General features: G+C 39.9%; 1 protein-coding gene across 8 annotated transcripts in view; it reads right to left on the bottom strand.

Moving 5' to 3' along the window:
- LDLRAD4 (low density lipoprotein receptor class A domain containing 4) overlaps nt 1-23,883 on the bottom strand; it is a 437,927-nt gene that overhangs the window by 186,295 nt on the left and 227,749 nt on the right. For all 8 annotated transcript variants that reach the window (XM_039220442.1, XM_039220441.1, XM_039220439.1 and 5 more), the window contains one exon: nt 10,983-11,123. In XM_039220442.1, the coding sequence (XP_039076373.1) occupies nt 10,983-11,123 (141 nt within the window). The remainder of the gene's footprint in view (nt 1-10,982; nt 11,124-23,883) is intronic.

The following is a 23,883-nucleotide window of genomic DNA, read 5'->3' as shown; positions in this document are numbered from 1 at the left end:
AGAAGGAGGGTGAGCACGCTGCTCGTGCCTCTTCTGTGGCTCACCCCACAAAACTCATCCAGGTGGAATGCTGCCAGTAATAACCTGCAGCCTGATCTGGCTCAGCCAAATAGATGCACATCCTTCTCCTCACCTTGTCTTAAATACCATCTTGGATCATTTTTATACAAGTCAAAAATTGTTTTTGTCGTGTATTCTTTTTTTTAAATGTTGAAACAGGGGTGGGGAGCCCTATACTGCTCCGTAGGAACAGCTGATTTATTGCAAGTGGCCTCTACTGCTGGCCTTGACCAAGGTAAGCCAGAATTCAGCAAGTGGAGCCTTCAAGGTGCAAGCCACCCTTAACCCCTAGGCCCTAGGACAACACAACACACTGGAAGACCCTTGTTCCACCCTCCCTGCAGCCAGCAGTATCAAAGGTCTAATCCACTGAGTTGCTTAAGGGCCCAGGAAACAAGCAGGAAACAAGCCACTCTCCATTGGGACTGCTGAAAGGGTCTGAAGGGGCCACAGTGCACACACAAGATCTGAAGGGAAATTAGGGGTCTAGGGCCACAAGCTCACATCTGGCCAAGGAGGGCTCGTGGTGCTTACAGCAGGTGAAAGGGGGAGAGTAATGGCAGAAAGTTGCTCTGCTCACTGGATCCCACCAAGCTTGAGCCACATAATCTCTCATGCATACAGGGCAGCTGTCATCAAACTCACCCTCCTGGTGGGGAAAGTCAGACAGAGAGGAGAACTGACTTCCGCCAGGTCACGTAAATAGTATACAACCTGGGCAGAACCGAGGAAAGGATTAATTAATTAATTAGTAGAGAAAACCCAAAGATCCTTGACACACTAGGACTACGGGGTTAATTTTTTATAATCTGTTTGAAAATCCAGGGTGAAACCAAGATCATCATCTATGTATCCATTAAAAATTGTCATATAAACAAGTGCTCTTGGAGCACGCACTTCTATGGGCCTTCATAATAACAATCTGTCTGATCTCTAGCCCCAAATCCTACAAACCTCTAAAAACTGCTGAGTAAACCCTCCCAATACCTAGAGGCAAAAGTAAAATCACTGCCTAAATTCAATACCTAACTACAGCATGTTCTAGCTCTGTGAGCCTGAATAAATTACCTAACCTCTCTGAGCACTCTTTTGCATGAAAACTTTCTAGGATGGTTTTGAGGTGAATGAGATGATGCATGTAAAGAGCTGGCTTCAGTAATGGCAGCTCTCTGCCTACCTCATCTCTACCCCTGAAGCTGCCGGCCTTCAGATAAACTCTTTGTACCCACTGGTCATCAGAGAAAGAAAGCAGTGTTTTCATACTTCCTCTTTGAATAGTGATGAAACACATGGGAACCAGAAATGGGTAAAAAACCAGGGTCAGTGAGCACCTGGTGTGCACTCCTGTTTTTCAACATTCAAAATGATGAACAGATTAAGAGTGGGAGGGATGTGACAGGTGTCCTAGCACAGCCTCCGCACAAGCAGTTGTCTTGCAGAGCCTTTGCTGAGAGACACAAACAATACTCTATGAAGGATACAACTGAGGCAACTGGCACGAGTTTAATGTGAACTGTGTATTGGAAAGCACGACTGTGTCACCATTACATTTTCAGGGTTTGGGTAACTATATTATGGTTATGAAAGAGTGTCTTTTTCTTAGGAAATACACACTGAAGTATTTTGAGGCAAAGAGACATGATGTCTGCAACTTACTCTAAACTGGGTCAGAAAAAATTAAAATGTTAATATAGAGAGACAGAATGACAAAAAGAGTAAGTTTTGTAACTTTATTCTAAGTTTGACAATTATTTCAAAGTGAATTTTAAAAGACAGCAAATAGATAAACGGGGTATAAATGTAATATTATTTACTGAGCATTTACTATGTACCAGGCATGATTGTGATTGCTTTACCTAAACTCTCTTATTAAATCCTCAGAAGAACCCTTTGAAGGAAATACCAATATTATCATCTTCATCTATAAATGAGAAAAATCAAGATAGGAAGAGGATAAGTGACTTGCCTAAAGCTACAGTAGGTGAGTGGTGACTACAGGATTGGAACTTAGGACCTGATGTGATAGTTCGTATTTTAATTTCTTTAATGTTTATTTATTTTTGAGAGAGAGAAAAAGAGAGACAGAGTGGGAACAGAGGAGGAGCAGAGAGAGAGGAGAAACAGAATCTGAAGCAGATTCCAGGCTCTGAGCTGTTGGACTGAGCCACCCAGGTGTCCCTATACTTTGTATTTTCTTTTCTTTTTTTTTCTCTCTCTTTTTTTTTTTTTATTTCTAGGAGAGAGAGAGAGAGAGAGAGAGAGAGAGAGACAGCGTGAGCAGGGGAGGGTCAGAGAGAGAGGGAGTCACAGACTGAAACAGGCTCCAGGCTCCGAGCTGGCAGTCAGCACAGAGCCCGACGCTGGGCTCGAACCCACGAACCGCGAGATCATGACCTAAGCGAAAGTCCGACGCTTAACCGACTAAGCCACCCAGGCGCCCCTATACTTTGTATTTTAAACAAACTGTAGGGCTAGCCTGGGGGCCCAATCACAGTTTATGGGACTATCGGAGAATGTGTTTTCCAGGAGCAATAAGAAACCCGGGATGCTAAAGACGCACTGGCATAAAACCGGCACCTGCCCTGGTAGGATTAATCAGGTACACACCATGCCCACACTGAGATGCACTCCCATACTTACACACACTCAAGCACACACACTCACATTTCTTTAGGGCCTGGAAGGAAGCATTTTACATTTCTTCTGGGTTTGGCATGAACCAGCCCTTCATATAAAGTATGTGGGTATCCAGAAGCCAAACATTTATCTCCCAAGGGTTGCAGTATTGAGAAACCTTGACCTCAGTAAAGCACATTAAAAGTCTATCAAACTGTTGATCACAGAATAAACATTACACTACACTAAGCCCAGAGTAGGCTTATACTCTGGTTAGTTTGGGTGTTTATGGTAACCCCAATATATATTGTAATGACGGACAATTTGGGAGGGTAGACCTTACTGTCATCTCTTTCTGTGTATTGTCATGAAGGTTTCCAGGATTGTATAGATACTTTTAACTCTTCAGTTCCACTAGCAGGGCACTAGGCAACGCAAACAAATTTTTGCATCCTCTGGTCAGACTTGAGTTTTCAAAAATAATCATGTTCATCAATTCACTCAGCAAATACATACAGGGCCATGAACCACATGCTACATATTCCATGTATTATATGCTATATATGCCATATTACCATATGTTATATATGCCATGCACCATATGCTATATATGCCATGCACCATATGCTATATATGCCATGGACTCTGGTGGGCATAGGAGCTATAGCAGAAACCCTTATATGCCCTGTTCACTGAAGGTCATGCTTACAACATACTGAGAAGTAGCAGAGGAAGAATAAATGGTTTTCAGTTTAATTCAATAAACTGAATACTTTTCCAGTGTCTATATATGTACAGTTCATGCTACTTTAGGAGTATCAGGGCTTCCAAAGATGTAAGCATAGCCCCTGCCTTCAAAAAGCTCAATATCTAGTAAGAACTATACTTATAAACATGTAATGATCAAGCAGAACAGACAGCACCTTACGAAGGGCACAATGTGCTGCAGGGTTCCAAGTAGGAGAAACTGTCTCTGGCTTTGGGGAGGGGATTAGAAACGGTGACCAACTGGATTTAACTGGCAGATGGTCAAAACACTAAAAAAACACCAAATAAGAAACCGGTCTAGGGTAGAGGGAAAAATCATTGCTTCAGCTTTGGATGCTCAGGGCTTAAGAGGCTTGGAAAAGGCCCAATAAGCAGTTGGATACATTGGTCTGGGTTGGAGATAAGAATATGGGCATGGTTTGATGCCCATGTGGTGTCTGGTATTACCCAGACAAAGGCTAGGAATGAGAACTATAAGCCAAGGCTGGCACCTGGGGGACAGAGTTGCTGCCAAAGAGAAGGAACAGCTGGAGGTGTCCAGAGACCAGTCAGCTGCAGATCCTGTGATCCCAAGGGAACAGAATCTCAGAAAGGAAATGATCAACCTTGTTAAATGCAGAGAAAAGATTAGTAAAATCAGAAATGGAAAGAAGTCCACTGGACTTGGCAATGAGTAAGCGAGCCAGCAAAAGTAGCTAGGAAAGAGTGGTGGTTAGTAAAAAAGGGGTTACAGAGGAAGCAGTCAGGGGCTGTCAAGCTGTCTTCTGAATGCACTTTAAGGTGAGCCAGGGAATGGATGGAGGGTAAAAGCAAGCAGTGAAGTTCTGCACAGCAGTGTGAGAAAAGCAATAGAGGGCTCCAACTGGGGAACTGCGAGGATTCTCAGGGATGCTGAGGGTCCTGCCTAAGTGGAGGCCATGCTCAGTCAAGGTGTGGTGCTTGTTGGCAGCTGAAGGCTTCTCGGGAAGAGCTGGAGAGCATAATACATCCCAGAGTCTACATAGTGGGTACAACAGGGAGTGGTGGGCTCAGAGGCACAGGGGTGTAGGGCGTTCAAAGTGCAAGGGAGGGAATGGAAGGGTCAAATGGGTGAGATGAAAGAACAGGCATGAGGGAATGAGCTCACGAGGCTCCCGGGCACTGGGGAACTGGACAGACCCTCCACTCCTGAAGTTGTATGTGTTTGAACAGGCCACTTGGATCCAGAATTCTGGATAAAACCTAGGAGGTGGATCACCAAAGTGCACCAGAGGGGGTTTCCCAAAAGGTTCCATATATACATCAGATATGTTCTAATATATCAGTTCATAATGACACATAAAGAAAATCTCACTGGTTACCTCTGAAGGGTGATAGGGAACTTTCCCATTTTTAAGAAAACTGATCCTACATGATATCTACTTCATGGTAATCACATTGTTAATGGGGAGTTTCTCTTTATACAAGTATCCCCACTAATAAATGAAGAAAAAAAAAAGGATAGTATTAGGTTATGACTATTTTGCAACCCCTCATGACTAATGATAATCCTACAACAGAGGGACAGCTAGACAGGATGAGCCTCAGGATGGAAGACAATGGCACCTATGAAGCCAATTCACACATACAACATTCAAACCTAAATCTCCCCAAACTCTAGATGTAACTACCAAATTACAGGAATTAGAAGCTCCTCTGTAGGAGCACATTTAGTGACTTCATGCGAAAGTAGTCAGCAAAATCCTGAGTATGGAAACCCTCTAGAACGAACAGTCCAGAGCCTTTTACCAAAAAGTTATACTATGTAAGAAAGTAAACAATTTTTCAGGGACAAATTAATCTATCTTGGAGCAATTTTAGGAGCCTCTTTGGATCCTGGTTCAAACAAACTGTAAACAGAACAAAACAAGGTGCCTGGCTGGCTCAGTTGGTAAAGCATGTGACTCTTGATCTTGGGGTCATGAGTTTGAGCCCCATGTTAGGCCTTAGAACTTACTTAAAATAAATATTTTTTTAAAAAAAGACTTAACAACAAAACAACATACACATTTATAAGACAATTGAAGAAATATGAACTCTTACAGGATATTTGATGACAGTCGTGATGGTTAATGTTTACTGAAATAATTACAAGGAAAAAAAAAATTCTGGTCTTTGTGAAGCCTTGTTATAGTAAGTTGTCCACATGGTTATAAGCCTGGTCCCAAATATAAAATACTTGGTGCTAACTAAACTTAACTGTAGTTATTTCACAATATATATAAGGTCAAGTCCTTATGCTATACACCTTAAAATTACACAGTGCTGTATGTCAATTATGTCTTAACACTGAATGAATGAATGAACAGATGAACAAAGGAACAAACAAACAAGCATACTTGGAAATTAGGAAGTTAACAGTAAAAGGTGAAGTACCAGGTAGTAAAGCTTAGTGCCTAAACATGACTTGAGGCTAGGTGCCAGTCCCTTTGGGGGACTGGGGGAGAGAACTGTGAGAATAGCTGGTTTGAGAAGAAAGATACTCAGCAGAGATTTTAATATGTTGAATTTTATCTTATTTGCTTGTTATTACCCTAAATGGTCTTGGGCCAAAAAAATTTCCATCTTAAAAAGTCCTGAAGTTAAAATCCTGGCTTAATTGGGAACACTTTATTAGCTTTAGTTCATTTGATTTGGAGATTCAGTTTTATGAGACCACCTATGGAGAAAGAAGCAACTTCCCCCTCCAGTAGGGATGGGAGCTCCTCCACTCCCAACTTTCCCTGAATAAGATCCCCTCAGTTAATTGGAAATTCCACTGAAGCTGAAAGTGAAAGTTGTTCTGATTAAACTGCTGGCTTCGTTTCAACTTTGGGCTTACTCTTAAGGTCTAGTGGCATGAATTCCTTAGCAGTGATTGCTTAAGGAAGGTCTGTTCTTGCCAAAACTTTCAAAGTATACAGCTCTTTCCAAGGCTACTCAATTATTGCTTCTTGGAAGTCAAGGGAACTCCACCTCTCCCCAAGCAAGATGTAGCACAGTGGCTCTGAAAATGTAGTGCAATAGGAAACACTCAGCTTGGTACAGAGAGGAGAGTTCACTGAGTGTCTGGGAGTGGCAATGCCACCATCACTCGGGGTGACAGGTGAGCTGTGCCGCTCCCTCCTGCATATACACAGCAGATCCACAGGCAATCCGTCTTTTAGAGATGGGCAGAAAGTACAGCATGACTTACTGGCTTTTCTCTATGGGCCCAACCCACTTTCCAGCCCTATATCAGTCTACCTGCTACCCCTCATTCTCCCCATGCTCATGCTGTTCTTGGCCCTCACGCTCTGTCCTCTCTATGTCACCCAGCACGTCTCCTCTACTCCTCTACAAAGTCACCATGACTACCAGTCCAGCCAAAACAATTCTCTCTAAACTACTGAACCACAAAATAGTAGAACTGCTTAGCTCTCACTATCCTGTGTTCATATTTAGTTATCTTTCAGTTCTTGACTATCAGCACCTTGATAACAGGATCTATGTTTTCCTTCATCCCACACAATTCCTGGTACAATGATCAAACAAGGCACTTAATGATTTTATTTGTAAATATAATAATCTGTATAAAAACAATTCTATTTTTCTATACAATAAATCATTTTGTTTATATAATTTGTGTTTTTAATGTTCATGAGTACAATATTTTGATGTAGCAGCCAAGAGAAAGGATACGAGAAAAACTGGCAATTTAGGCTGATAGCATTTTTCCTCTTCTATAAAAAAAAAAAACGCATCCATCAAAACTCTTTCCCTGTGAGGCCATCAACACTAGCCCAGTCCTCCACATCTATGCAAAATCCTTTGAGGCTAACAGGAAAATAAATTAGCCTTAGTCAGTAAATAGCCTAACCATAGTTAGCAAAGTAGACAAGCAAGTGAAACTACTCAGTCCCGGTTCCAACAATATTCTTTGACAGGAAAAGTTACTTATAGCTACTATAAGGGCCTCCATGATTATCAGTATTACTGACTTCACAAATGACAGTAACATTTTCTTTCTAACCTTAATTCATGGTAAATTTTACCAAAAATCAAGTGAGAGACAGAGATGATCAAGACATCTGAGCCATGGTACATGCCCAGAGCCAATACATAGGCAGAAAACTGATTCAGTTCATCTGGAAATCCAGAAGATTCCAATTTGCTTTACCACAAACACATCAAATAACAGAATACTGTTTCCTACAGGTGGGAACAAAGCAAATCAAATAAATAGATCTTGTTCTTAAATAGGAACAAGGAGGAGGCACTATGTGTTTTTCTGGAGTGTGACATTGTATAGGTAAGAATTCCTGTAAAACTTCAAGTTCTCAAGGTAGAGAGGAAGGCAAGCCTCAACATCAGAGTAAGTACTCGGTGAAGGGCATACTGTCCATATGCTATAGGAAATGTGTTGGGAGATCTATTAAAACCCACTTTCAGATGCAGAGCTTCTAAGCCTCATTACACAGCTATTAACAGAAAGAAACATACCCTTTGTTTATATTCTTGCCCAATAGGGTATGGAGACGAAAATATATTCATTCCAGATCATCTTCTAGCATCAAGAAAGAGCAGAGAAGCTACAACCTTTCCCAAAGACTCCTGACTACAAAGAACACACTAGCTACAACAAACTCAGAGCAAGAGCCTTGATGTGACAAATGGGCTGAGTTCCCTCTGGTGCCTGCAAAGAACTGGGGCAAAGGAGCATAGAGAAGCTGCTGGCCAGATCAGAGTAAGCTGCCCCCAGTTGCAGAGGGGACAGAGTAGGTGGGAAACATCTAGAATCTGTGAAGATGAACTCACCTTTGGACACATGAAAAATTCTGTAACATATGAAGAGTGGACCTGACATTAGAGACAAAGGATACAGAGCCATGGTCCACCTCCTCAAGAAATGGCTATACCATGAGTGACAATGATGATAGTAATGATGTAATTATGTAGACTATACTTTTTGTGTATATTATGTCACTTAAATTCTCAAAGCAACCTTATATGGCATAGAATGATTCCCATTTCATAGAGAGGGAAACTAAACCTTAAAGGGGTTCAGTCACTTCATTAAGCTTAAGCTGAGACCTGAATCCAAGCCACAGCCATGGCCTTACTCTGTGTCCTTATGTCTCCTGGTTTTTGTCTTAATGTCCCATTTTAGCTATAAGGACACAACAAGCTTTAGTTATATCTGAACAGAAAGGACCAACAGCTTGCCAACAGGATCTTAAGATTCCTGTTAGGACAAACTTTTGTAGCTGCCTAGGCAATGTTGAGACATTTATAGGTACAACTCCTTCACCTTGCTTTAAGCAAAATTAAAGCACTCATATTGTTAAAATAAAATGAATGAAAACCAACTGGATGGCTCAGTTGGTTAAGTTGATTACTCCTGGTTGGTTATTCTTGATTTTGGCTCAGGTCATGATCTCACAGTTTGTCAGTTCAGGCCCTGTGTTGGGCTCCACACTAACAGCATGGACAGCATGGAGTCTGCTTGGGATTCTCTTCCTGCCTCCCCTCTCCCACCCCTCCTCTGCTCATGCTCTCCCTAAATAAGTAAATAAATAAATAAATAAGTAAATAAATAAATAAAACGAATGAAAAAGATATCTGGAAATAGGCTTTAAAAAACAGAAAAGAGGGGTACCTAGGTGTCAGTCAATTAAGCGTCTGACACTTGGTTTTGGCTCAGGAGATGATCTCATGGTTTATGAGATAGTCCTTGGACTCCACTGTAATAGCACATAGACTACTTGGGATTCTCTCTCTTCCTCACTCTCTGCGCTTCCCCTGCTTGCGTTCTCGCTCTCTCTCTCTCTCAAAAATAATAAACTTTAAAGTACATTTTAAAAAAACACAAAAGAATGCTAACAAGAAGGGGAAAGAGGTGAAAGGAAGGAAAAGGGAAAAGAAAGGAAGGGAAAGGGAAGAGGGGGAGGGGAGGGAAGAGGGTTCAATATAATAAGAGGACTACAGTTGAATTATCCTAAGGAGAAGGAGAAGCACCTCAACATAAAGAGAAACAGTCTGCGAAGTGCCCCAGGTTAGAGTACCAAAGGTTTGGTTGGCTTGCTTTTCACACAGAACTCTCCAAACCAGTCAAAGTACCACAGGGTTGTAATATTCTCTCCATAGTCTATCATGTAATATGTTTGCTGTTACTCAAGTCTAGAGAAAACAAAGTAAGAATCTACCTTTACATTGTTCACCTTCTAAGGCCCCTGGTTTGAGTCTAGTTGACCTACAGTTAGAACTAGCAAGATTCTAAGTGCTTAAGTGCTTTATGTGGACCATCCCACTTAATCCTCACAATACCCATTCTCATGCCCCACTCTGCAGATATAGTCACAGAGCTGTCCCACTGTTAGGTGAGAGCCCTGGCCAGGATCCCAACCCCAAAGTCAGACTTGGAGGAGGCAGGACAGTTCACTGTGGGGGTCCTTTCCCTGTGTCCAAGCAAGCTGCATTATGCAAATTACAGTACTTATGACCACAAAGGCTACTCAATTATTGCTTCTGAAAAGTCCAAGGAACTCTGCTCTCCCCTACCAAGATGTGGCACAAGAGCTTTGAAAACATCTCCATAGGAGACACAAGGAGCAAATATCAGGAAAGCACACTCCTAATCTTAAACTGTCTTCTCAAAATATAGAGATAGAACTCTAAGAAACACTCAGTATAAGAAAATGCAAACTGACATGAAGAGAACTATTACACTATTAGACTCCTGAATTTAGCAAGCATAAATAAGAATAGGCCTTAAAACTCACTAGGCATGGCCATTTTCTGAGCTTGCTTTCAATACAGGATCTCGCCTGGAAGAGCTATTGCAAAGGCATGCTCATCATCAACCCACTTCACTCAGCTCAAGAAAACATAAGAAAAGATAAGGTAAATATTCTAAGAGGAGTTCAGTAGTGTTTCAAAGCTGCCTTCTTACTCCTTCCTCTTCATAAAAACCATGAGATCAAAAACGCGAATTAACTTCAAATTCTGATTTCATCTTTTCAAGTACAAGAAATGGTCAAAGCCTCAGCCTTGGGATGCACCCATGTAAACACCTCAATTTGTTATCCATCTAGTACCAAACAGAAAAATACATGATCAGAACTTTTTTCAAGTCCCATATAAATTTTTCTATTTTCTTATTTTAATGACATGGTTAATTATGAACTCTCCACATGTCTTTCTTTGCTTATTTAAAATTATTTTCAAATTATTCTTTTAAATTACTCTAAAACTTTCCACAAAACTGGCATGAATATTAAATCAGTATATTATTTCTTAAAATTCTGTTAGTGTTTCTAAGATAAGTAGCCAAAGCCTATTCTAAAACAGTACCACTGGGCATCTCTGAAAGTAAAATGAATTTCCCACTTTTAGACACACCATCTTTCCATCCTGAAAGAAAAAAAAATTCCCTTTGTGAAAATATAAAATTTTTCTTAACCAAAAATCAACATCCTTTCTATCTCCCTATGACCTCATCTCCTAACTATTTCGAAAACATATCCAACATAATGATACCAAGGTAAGTAGGAGGGACTTACAGTTGAAGATGCCGGGAGGTGGATGCTCGGTCACCAGGAGACAATTTTCTTCATCACTGTTGTCCCCACAGTCGTTCTGTTGGTTACAGACCAGTGAACCAAGATACAAGCATTTACCGCTGGTGCAGGTGAATTTGCACTCTGAAAAAGTACAATATAAAGCATAAAACAGTCAATACAAGCTTCATGCTCTTGAATTGTTTTTGTTTTTCCTTCCCCATTGGTGCATTTGTGTGCAATAACAGTTAGGGAAATCGGTCTGTCTATAGATACCAAGAAACTGAATTCAGAGAGGGCTATCTTGGTAAGGACCTTCCTTCTATGAAATACACAAGACCATGTCCCATATGCACTCTGAAGCCCACTGTACATTACTCACCCCATGTCTCTAACATACAAAACAAGTAACACAGATGCTTTCTTTCCACGACTTGCCCAGCAAAAAGAAGTCATAGATATAGGGCTCTTATTTTGCTCAAAAACATCTGTGGCAGTTTTCCAAGCCTCCAAGGACATGGGGGATCCTGAGAAGCAGCAGTAGAAGTCCAGCAGATCTTGGGAGCTCCGGCTTAACAAAAGGAGGCTCAGATATTTTATTTCCAGCTTGTCACTGGATATTGTGAAGCTCTGGGCAAAATAGTTAACCTCTTTGGTATTCATTCATCTTGTGTCTCAGTAAAACCTACTTTAATAGCAAGCATGGAGAGCACTGACTTTATAATGTAAATCATAGGAAAATAATGTGTGCTCTCTGCTACCTAAGAAACATCAATGCCAAGGGCCATGTGAGTAACTTATGAAATATGATAGAGCCCAGCCTAAATCCCTATAGGCCACACTAAACATGGGATCCCTGAAATCTCTACAAATCAATATATGAAAATGGAATTTACTTTTATAAGACTTTGAAATAAATTTGCAAATTTAACACATTACTATCAAAGTTAGCATTTAAGGATAATGGAAATTATACAATTATATATACATGGGCACATAAACATCTATGTATATCTTACACTGAATATCATTCTGACTGTGAGCTTTCTCCTAGGAGCATCCACAGAAGCTGGCAGAACTTGCACAGTATGTCCACATCACTGGGTAGAAAGAAAACTTCAGGAAAAGCATCTCAGATTGCTACTGATGCTGACTATCACAGCCTCTTCATTTCACCTCTGTTTTGTCTGTCTAGAATATGGGTGGCAGGCCTGGATCAAATCCTAGGTCCTTTCAACTTTAAAATTCCATTATTCAAATAAAAGACTGGGCATCAGCACACCAAGGCCTCCTCCAGCTATGCTAACAATAAACAGGGTTGCAAAGAGAATAATCTTTTTACCTATTGCAAAAAAGACAGAACTTAAATCCTCAAAATATTTCTGTGGTCCAGTATAAAAAGGATATTACAATTCTCCATTTGTTCACATTTTCCTCAAAGAGTATAGAAGATACTAGCCCATCCCCTGACCTAGTTTAGAACAGCATGTGAACACAGCCCAAATGCACATCTACAAGTTCATCACCGGCCAAGGGTCTAGGTTAAAAAATTTGTGCACAGAGTGTGTTCCAAGCCATGTGGTAGGAACATTGCTGATGCCAAACACTCTTCCCATAAGGTAGAAATATTAAAATCCAGCTGTTTGAAATCACATTTATGGAGTGACTTTTTTTTTTTTTTTTTTTTACTTAATGGGAAAAAGAGATGTCAAGAAAGGAATTTATCTTACTTTCCAAAAGAAATATTATAGTTCAGATTAATACCAAACATGAAAAGGACATTAGCCAAAAACAGGCTGATGTTATTGAAATGGTAATTGGAATAAAGTGAATACTAACCTAAATTGAATCAAACTCCAACTAAAAGATTAACCACTGCTGTAGACTGAAAGATCTCTGGTTAGACTATCACATTCCAGTTTGTGTGGAACTTTAAACCAGCAGGAACACGAAACCACACCCACACTACTCATTTCAACTTGTTCAAGGGAGATCCAGTCCAGAGAACAAAATGTTTTCAAGGAAATGAATTATGTGATTCATTCATTTACATAATCAATAGTTTAGCCCCTTCTCTGTTATGTGCCAGGTATTAAGACATGGAAACACAGAGATGAAAGAGCAAGCCCTCTTCAAAGGGCTTACAACATGACTTTTTTTAATCATGTGAGAAGTGACCAATGTATTTTCTAACTCTTCCCAAGGACATATTTTCCTTCTTTATATGCTTCACATCTAGAGTGCTGCCCAACAAGTAAAAGCCACTCAGTGGATCACATATTTATTGAATAAATGAATGATCTAATCTGAGCCTCATAAAAACCCTGTGAAATAATTAGGGTAGATATTATTCCCATTTCATAGATGAGGAAATTAAGACTCAGAGATTAAGTGGCTTGCCCTAAAAAAACTCCTAATAAACGACAAAATTCAACTGTGTGTCCAAATCCACTACCTCTGGTCTCAGGCTCTTCTCCAGAACTGCTCCTCAGTTTCCAAGTGTGCCTTCATGAATGTATAAGGTTCATTTGTAATGAGGATGTCCACATATGTAACAGCGTTCACAAAACGGTTTGTCTTCTTTTTTTTTTTTAATCTTTATTTATTTTTGAAAGAGAGAGAGAGTGGGAGTGGGGTAAGAACAGAAAGAGAGGAGACACAGAATCCGAAGCAGGCCCCATGCTCTGAGCTGTCACACAGAGCCTGACACAGTGCTTGAACTCACAAGCCATGAGATCATCACCTGAGCCGAAGTCAGATGCTTAACCAAATGAGCCACTCAGGCACCCCAAAACAGTTTGGGAAAGAAAACAGTGTTTCTTAAGTAGGCTTAACATTACTCACAATGTGTTAACAAGGCTTTAGCTACTAATTTCTTAGAAAATTCTTACTTCTTGCTGCAAACATCAACATCAACCAATAGAACTTCAAATTCATAAAATCTAAATCTTCTCAATGATGAGTCATTAGCTAAATATCAAACTAAAGATCTTTATATTACATGGTCACTTGAATCAAAATGACTGGATTAAAAATTTGAATCTATTGACTTCTTGATGTGATACAGAAAATCTCTTTAATGCTATTAAGTGTTAAAGATTAATGCTAAAGCTGGAATGAAATTGCAGAGTTAAACATCTGTCTAAGGTAACACGATTGGTGACTACGGAGGCAGGCTTTCAACTTGATCCTGACTCACTCTGCAAGGCCACCTCCACCAGACTTTGCTATCCAAAAGTCCGGTGTGTTCAGTGGTCCTCTAAAAGCCAGGTTATTGTGATATTTAAAACAAACTAAGAACCTTAGATGAGAGACTCTAACCTCAACTGTGTACTGGAATCAGCTGGGCATCTTTCAACATTTTGGATGCCTGAGCCCCAGCCCAGGCAACTGCTTTCAATGGCCCAATGTGCAGCCTGGGCAGTGGTTGCTTCTAAAGATCTGTAAGATGATTCTGATGTAAAGCCAGGATGAAGAACCGCTGCCTAGTGAGAATTAGATAACTTACCTATATTAAGCCCTTTTTTTCCTTAGCTAATAGTATTTTATTGCAATGTTTAGTTAGTATTTGCTAATTTACTAAAAATTCTCTCTTAAAATAGGCAGGTATTTTGATGATTCCTGGACATAATTACTGCCAAACACTTTCAGAAGTGTTGTGACCACAGTTGTGACCCCCAAACTACATTTTGACCCACTAATGACAGAAAATGTTCTCGATGAAGTAAAACTCAAGTGAGAGAAAGAAGACAGAAGAATAAAAAATGTTTTCTTACTATATTTCATCCATTCTTTGTGGAACTTGAATATTTCTGCCAAGCCAGAAGTTGAAGGATATCAAAGATTGTTTAAACATTGGAAACAGTTTGGCTACCAAATTCATGGTGATTTCAGATGTGTAATACTGAAAGGAACAACTAATTAGGGAACTTAGTTTTTCCTTTGGGAGCTATAGATACAACTGAAAAATCTGTAATATTTCAATAATTTCTCTTCTTTAAAAGTTGGGACTTTTTAAAAGAAGAAATGGCATTCTATTCTCCCATAACTCTCTATTTCTTAGGAAAAAAAATTTCCAGAATCAGCAACAGGTTTTCGATAATCACTTTATATACTTTTAGTAATACAGAATTTCTTCCAGATTTAGGGTCTTCTTTAGTTTTTCCATGTTCCTACACAAAGCTTCTGATGAGCTTCTGTGACTTTGAATTGCCATAGATTCATAAAATTCTAATGCTAAGAGGGCCCTAGAAAGATAGTGGTCCAACCTCTCATGTCACAGATCGAGAAATAGTCTAGAGAAAATTCCTCACTTACCCGAAGTAAAAAAATGAATTCCCTGTAATGGAACATAAAACCCAAGATTTCTATCAAATTGAAGGGAAAACTTTGTCTTAAATGTCATTCCAATTATGTACAAACTCGTATCAACCAGTTGGAGTATACCATGTCATAGAGGAAAAAGGAAAAGAATGATTCTGTGAATTCCAAACTTATACACACCAAAAAAAACTATTAAAAAAAATTAGGGGGTGCCTAGCTGGCTTAGTTGGTACAGCATTTGACTCTTGATGAGTTTGAGCCCCACACTGGGTGTGAAGCCTCCTTAAAAAAATTTTTTTTAAGGACCAGTAGCTTAACAAGTTTATAGTCTACACCTAAACTTTGACAAGATTCAAAGATAAATGCTCAATGTTTACTTCCTAGAGAACAAACTTACATCTCACAGACAAAGTTAATCCACTTGGTAGAGTCAACATTCTATTAAAAGACAATAAAAAGTATTTGAAAGTTGCTAAGAGAGTAGATCTTAAATGTTCTCACCACAACAAAGGAAGTAGGAATTAGGTGACCTAACGCAGGTGTTAGCTAATGCTACAGTAGTCATCATTTTGCAATATGTATCAAATCAACATGTAGTATCCTTAGACCTATGTGATGTTATATGTCAAGTATATATCAATAAAACTGGGGGCGGGCAGGGAACAAAACACTGTTTTCAATATTTCCTACACTCTTTGTAAAGCCTTAGTTTTCACAGATATAATCTCAGTCACAAAATAAGGACCTATATACAGTATTACATCACAGCTGTAAAATCAGCCTTTTTTGTGAACTGGCAAAGTAGTCTATGGTAGCTATTTCAGTTAAAATTCATACAGCAACATCGGCTCATTCAGTTCACACTTCTATCATTCACAAACCTGAAAACTGAGAGTGATTCTGGCTCCAACATTTCTGACATCAAATCTAGAATTTGTTCTCAGTAATGGAGGCCTTCTCAATGTACTTACATTATGAATAACAGAGATTAAACTTAGCTGTTAGTAACCTATAGGTGCAGGATTAATAGGTTTCTAAAGTAAGTATAAACAATTTTACCATAACCTATGTAAGTTTATGTTTCCTAGTAGAAAGTTGACAACAATATTTTTATTGATTTATATACACATTGCCTACTCCGCCAGAAGGTAAAGTCCAATAAAAATGAAAATCAATGAGTGAAAGACAAAAAGCATGAATGAAAAAATGCAAGAGAAAAGAGAACAACTTTGTGACTTGTAACCGGCCATTAAAATGAAGTCCAAGCAAACGAGCTGCCATAGAGACAAGGAAACCAGAGGCATGGTGGCAAGCCTTCGCTAATGGCAGGCATTCCAATTAATCAGAAACAGACTTTTTCCTGCTTTTAAGACTTAAAAAGGTCCATAACTTTTTATTAAGGGGTGCCTACAACAGGATGGAAGCTATTTTACATACCAATTTTGTCACACAGGGGAAAGGGTTCCCGTATGGTTATCAGTCCTTTATCAGTTTCCTTTATCAGTCTTCAGTGAAGTTAGAATACTGGAGCCAGAATGACAGCACCAGAAAATAGTGATTTAGCAAATTATGAAGATAAGGCTTTTAGAATCTTCAGAAATGAAAAGCTAATCCTTAGGGCTATTCTTCTCAAATGTCAGCTTTTGACAGTATGTGAATGGCATAAGGATGATAATATGCATATTCTCCTACAAAATTGTTCAATGCAAAGAATACACTTTGAGTAACCTGTAAGGAACTTAATATCTACATAAGCAACACTGATCTTTGGAAATCTGAGGGAAGAGGTCTGCAGAAGTTGTGTGTGCCTCACTTAATATCATACAGTGATCTACACTGCATGCCAAAAGTCAAATGTAAAGATACTGTATCACTGACACTCTCTCCCCTCCCTCAAAGACAGGGCTGACTCTCCTGGTTATAAATTTGGAACAGAGGGGAATTTAATTAGAAGGTTTATATTCTGTATAATGAATTAAGTTACCCACAAGCATTTAATAAAAGTCATATCTTAAAATGGTGCTACTGAAACCATAGTTGTCCTTCAAAAAGATGAATATGGCATGATAAAAGGATATTTGCCCATATAATAAGATTAACATAGAAGAGCTTCCCATCAAAGATAGTAATAAATTTTTTTTAACTCAATCCATTTTATGATATGGCTTATCGCTCCCACTATGGTGCTGAAAAGATAATTTTAATGTGTCTGAAATTATCTGAAAACCATAAGTGAAAAATGTGCTCCTAAAAGTCCAAGTTACTTTCAGGCTATAGACTTCTAGTCCTACAATTACCTTTTGGAGCAGCTTTAAACACAACCCAACTTTCATCAAAACAGCATACGACATTTTAAAAGTCTTAGTAAAAGTCCTTCAGGACTTGAATTTGCAAATAGCGCTATTACTTTTTTGTGTTTAAAACCAATTAATGAATAAATTGTTTCTGTGTTTTTCTGTATATAAAATATGAGGAGGTATTCTTACTAACTTGTTAGCACAGTACTAAAAGCAAGCAGGTAAAAACTACCTTAAAATACTTTGAGGAACAAAAATGGTATATCAATATATGCAATGCACATGAGAAAATAGTCTGAAAGGATGCTGATCAAAATATAAATAGTGGATACCTCTGGGTGCTGGGATCACTAGTAATTTATAAGTTCCTTGATAACCTTAAGTACGATTTTATAATCAAGAAAAATATAAATCCTATTTTAAGGCAGAAAATCTCTGTGAGAACCAAATGTTTGTAGAATTTTAAATCTATCACAATCCTAATTTTATTTATTTTTTTGGAAGAGAGCAAGAAAGCATGAGCGTAAGTGGGGGAGGGGCAGAGGGAGAGGGAGAGAGGATCCCTAGCAGCTTCCACACTCAGTGCAGAACCAAATGTGGGGCTTGATCTCATGACCCTGAGATCATGACCTAAGCTGAAATCAAGAGTTGGAGGCTCAACCTACTGAGCTGCCCAGGCACCACACAATCCTAATTTTAAAGGCACTAATAAAATACCTAATTGCTCATGGCATCATCCAAATAGAAATCCATACAAACAGCTCCAACTCCATAAGCATAAACACTACCTCAGTTACATTTCTTTTCATGAAGTATATGCTGACCACTTTCATGGGTGGAGCAGCAGTAGCAGAAGGGATATCAGGAACTGCCTGAGGAACTGCCTCAGGGGAGTGGCGAATGAAAGAGGTCTGCGATGAGGTCCAGCCAGATCTGTGGAGGCTTGTGGGCCACTGGGCAGAAAGCTGCTTAACTATGAGACCGGAGGCATTAAATAATATTAAGCACAAGGACTGATACACTCTGACACTGTAAAAAATATTTCATTGCAGTACAGTATGTATAAGTGTGTTTGGGTGAGAGAGAGAAAGAGGGATATCCAGGTCAATGGGTTTATACAAAGAGAAAGAAAAAAAGAACACCCATATAACTAGCACACTAATCAGGATATAGAAAAGGCACGTGGTGAGGGTGGGGTTCTTGGGGTGTTCTAACTTTCATTTTGACAGGTCACTGTATGCGAAAATAAGGCAGGGGGGATAGGGAGCAGGTATTTGGTCATGAAGAACCTTGTATGTTAACGGCTGAGGACTGTTAACAGCTCTCAATCTATAGGTTTTAAATAAATGTATTTGGATGTAACGGTAACTGGACAGTACAGAGCATTTAATATAGTCTCATCAAGACCAAACTTGCATAAAGGTTCTCTTATTACTTTGCTCCACTGAGCAAATAAACCGCATATAAGCAGCATATAAGCAGCATAAACCTTAAAACTCAACAAGAGTTATAAGTTGTCTACTAATGGATTTTTCCACATGCATTTGAGGTACACCGCCCATGAGGACCACACCCAACTGGTAAGATGGACATAAATGAATGCACAAGAGTTTTACAGCACAAACCTAGGCCCCAAACATGGGACCTAAAGGGGTGAAAGAGAGGCATTTATCTTTGGGTATCGCAACTTCTGGGCCTCAGACTCTTTCTCTCTAAGTCAATTATCCCTCTCCAATACTTCATTCATTCATTCATCCAAGAGTCCTGCACTGTTTGGGGCAAGGAGCATGGCCCAGGCACCAAGGATAAATGTAAACAGTCCACTGTCCTGAAACTCAGAAAACTGACTTCTCCTCCTCTAGTGAGTATTGTGTTTCCCCAGAGGCAAGAATCTTAACCTCTGGATTCCTTACTGGTAAATGGGGTGCTGGGTTAAATGAGTATTTTTGAATCTTTCCTTTGAACAACCTGTGTGTTCCCTTTGAGGCTTCAGGATCATCTGCAAGAGATGGGGTTAGGGATGGGGTTAGTAAAGGAATCCTGGCAGTTCCACTAAGATCTGCATACAGTTTAGACTTTCCTCTGAGATTTCACTGGAAAAAGGTGTGCCCCAGCTAGAAATTCTGAAAGCTACCCAATGTCTTACATCCTTAAAGTTCTTTCTATCCTTACAATCATGATTCTATAAAATTTTAAGAAATAAATTTTAAAAAATGAAATTCCACTTTAGCCCTTTGCTGCTTCTGTTGCCTGTTCTCAATTATCCAAATGACAGGTGATCTTTAAAATTTCTGAATTCTGGATATTTTGATACATACTGATTATCAACACCACCTCTGTGGGATTCTTCACATCAGCTATACCAACATGACAGAACTTTTCTGATCTTTAAAATAAAAATGATTTCGTCCCCATTCTCCACTCCTCTGCTCCCACAACTTACTTCCTCTAATCTGCAATTCTTCCCTAAACAAATTTCAGTCAGTCTTTGACCCCCTTCACCACACCACAACTGCTTGTCCATGTTCCCAGTGACGTCCATGTTGTTTGCTCCAATGTGGTCACCTCGGGCCTCATCTCACCAGACTGCCTTTGACAGATCTGAACAATCCCACCACATGGAAGCAACTGCTTCAAGTAAACAATGTCTTCCTACTTTAAGGGCCACTTCTTCTCAAAACCCCCTCATGTGGAGGGCACTTTGGAGTGGCCAGGCTCACCCTCAGCCCATTCCCTTGAGATCTCAAGCAGTCCAGTATCTCCATACTAATAATTCCCACAATTATACTGGACCTTCCTACCTCTCCCTAGACTTTCAATTCCTCCAATCGCCTGCTCAACATCTCCATGCAGAATGTAACAAACATCAGAACTTACCAGGGCCAACACCGGATACCTCATTTCCCCATGCAAACTGGCTCCATTCATAGCCTTCTACATCTCGAAACTTCCTTCTTCAAGTTGCTCAGGCAAAAACACTGAAGAGTCCTCTTTGACTCCTTTTCTCCAGTCAATTAAAAATTCTATTAGCTTCAAATTCACAACAAATCTGGAAACTGGCCCCTTTCCACCATCTCACTATAGTCACACTGATCTAAGGTGCCAACATCCCTCAACCACATTACTTCAACAGTCTCCTGGCTAGTATCCGATCTTCTCTCTGTCCTTCCCATCATATTCTAGTCCCAAGAGAGCACTTGGAATGTTCCTGCTGAAACAGAAGCCAGATCAGCTCTCTCCTCTGCTCAAAACTCTCAAATACCTTCTATTTCACTCAGAGGGAATCCAAAATCGTTATAATAAACTCTACACAACCTTCCATAATTGGACCCCCACCAATTCTCCAACCTCCTCTCTCCCTTCCTTAGTTGGCTCTGGGCACAGCGGCCTCCTCATTGTCCCCTGAACACACAAGACTCACCTATACTTGCTGTTCCTTTGCCTACAACATACTTTCCCAGGATATCTACTTGGCTAACTCCCTCATTTTCATTAGCCCTTCACTCAAATGTCACATCTCTATGGGGTATTCTCTGACTACTCTGTTTAAAATTGGAACCTCTTACCATGGGGGAGGAGAAGACGAAAAATAGCTAGGAAGAGGAAGGGAGGCAAACCATGAGAGACTCTTGAATACTGAGAACAAACTGAGGGCTGATGGGGGTGGGGTAAGAGGAAGAGGGGTGATGGGCATGGAGGAGGGCACTTCCTGGGATGAGCACTAGTGTTATATGGAAACCAACTTGACAATAAACTATGAAAGAAAAAGAAATAAAATAAAATTGGAACCTCTTCTACATTAAACTCTCCCCATACTTCTGGCCCTTTCCATCCTCCTTTCCTATTTCCTTTTTCTCCACTACTCATTACCATCTAATGTAATACTTAAATATATGCACAATCCCTTTCCTCTACTAGAACATAAACTGCATCAAGGCAGTAGGGATTTCTGTCTGCCTGGTTTTACTAAGGAATTCCCTGGGTCTGAAACAGGGCAGTGTATCATAAGCATTCAATAAATACTTGTTAAATAAATCAAAGAATGTAAGTAAAAGCTCATCCAGAGGTTCTTATAGGAAACACAATTATTGGTATCCCTTTGAGTGAAGAAACTTTTCTCTAACTGAGCAAATATCCTCACTAGGGATATATATACAAAAAAATGAGGTAGAAAAGAAAATGATGAAATAAAACTCAAATATATTACTAGCAAATTATGTAAGATACTTTAAGGCAAAGAAATAAAATGATTAGCCATAATAGATTTTAATTACCTGTGATCTTCATTTATGGAATTAATCTCTCTCTAGTCTTCAATGTCATAAATATTTAGGCTTTTTCCATCTGTCCCTTCCCAGTCATCTGGCCTAATTCCTAAATCACAATATTCTCTCTTAGTGCAGCCCTGTGTGTTTTGGAGAGAAAGCCCATTGTCTGGCTAAAGCACTGGACTGTTTGTTCAGGAAACAGCCAGCTCCTTCCTTAACAGCTTCCAGCACTCTGAGAACTGGGCGTGGACACTGAGTTCTCCACCTGTTTTATTTTTTAATATTTACAACAAGTTCATAGGAGCCAGAGAGTAAGGGAGATATTTATCAACTCATGCTACTACTGACCCAGTGTTGTCCTCAAGTTGATCACGGCTAGTTATTTCTTCCTATTTGGGTAAAAACTGCCTCACTTTCCTGTCTTGAGCCTGACAAGGCTGCCTGCCTGGAGTCCTCCAACTGTCACACACCCTTTAATAAATTTCCTTTCCTGGGCACCTGGGTGGCTCAGTTGGTTCAGCGTCTGACTTCGGCCCAGGTCCGGATCTCACAGTCTGTGGGTTTGAGCCCCATGTCTGGCTCTGTGCTGATAGCTCAGAGCCTGGAGCCTGCTGCAGATTCTGCATCTCCTTTTCTCTCTGTCTCTCCTCCACTCACACTGTCTCTCTCTCTCTCTCTCTTAAAAGTAAATAAACATTAAAAATTAAAAAAAAAAAGAAATTTCCTTTCCTGAAAACTTATACCTTCTGAGACCTCCACAAAATCTGTCAATGGCATCAAAGAGCAGCAGGGAGACAGCTATATAAACTCCTGTGTTCCCTGCCTCCTCTAGACAGGCCACACTGGAATTTTGAGATGGTATCTTTATACTGTTTTTAATGGATAATGGGATGCTCCCCCTGTAAGAAGAATGTACCTTGCCCTAATCAAAGAAAGTTTGCTACATTTTGCTTTGTCTTATGTCCCCTATTGGTTCCTTAAAAGCCCTTCTCTGTTGCCTCAAGTAAATTTCCCACTGTAGGCCTTATTCTGCCCCAGTTGTCTTCCAGGATAAGCTGATGGCCTCCTATCTATGATGGTCCTTATCCAGCTAACTCTCAAAGCTCCCTCACAATACACAGTCCTAGAGATGCTCCGTGTCAGTAGAAAGAGTTATCCTTTCATGTCTAGAGGAAGATCTTCTAGATACTTAAAATAAGGGCCTTCAGTTTCCACAACTAATCAAATTCAAAGCAGGGATCAATGTGGGTGAAAAGCCATTGCCATGTCCTCCCTCAAATGCCATACTTTAGAAGGAGGAAAACTGGGGCAGGGTGGGCAGGTCCCTCCTGGCTCTCAGCAGGGGGTCCTACTGATCCAGGACCAATCCTACCGTGGACAGGAGAGATGTAGAAGCCTAGAGCCCTTTACTCTACTTCCATCCACGGTGATTGCCTAATTGGAGAAAATGACCTACTTCTTTTTTTAAAATTTTTTTAAATTTTTAAATTTTTTATTTACTTAATTTTTTTTTACAAATAGCTTATTATTGTCAAGTTGGTTTCCATATAACACCCCGTGCTCATCTCCCACAAGTGTCCTCCTCCATGCCCATCTCCCCCCTCCCCGCCCCCGACATCAGTCCTCAGTTTGTTCTCAGTATTCAAGAGTCTTTCATGGTTTGCCTCTCTCCCTCTCCCTCTCTATTTCCCCACTTCTTCTCCCTCTTAGTCCTCCATTAAGTTCCCACTAATCCTCCTATACGTGCAAACATATGATATTTGTCCTTCTCTGCCTGACTTATTTTGCTCAGCATAACACCCTCAAGGTCCATCCATGTTGCTACACATGGCCAGATTTCATTCTTCCTCATTGCCATGTAGTATTCCATCATATAGATAAACCACATCTTCTTGATCCATTCGTCCGTTGATGGACACTTAGGCTCTTTCCATGTTTTGGCTATTGTTGAGAGTGCTGCTATGAGCATTGGGGTACATGTGCCCCTATGCATCAGCACTCCTGTGTCCCTTGGGT

Source organism: Hyaena hyaena, unplaced genomic scaffold, assembly GCF_003009895.1.
Source record: "Hyaena hyaena isolate Hyena2069 unplaced genomic scaffold, ASM300989v1 scaffold_889, whole genome shotgun sequence".
In the NCBI taxonomy this organism is placed as follows: domain Eukaryota; kingdom Metazoa; phylum Chordata; class Mammalia; order Carnivora; family Hyaenidae; genus Hyaena; species Hyaena hyaena.
Note: the sequence above shows the minus strand (reverse complement) of the source record. Positions and strands in the feature narration are given on the sequence as shown.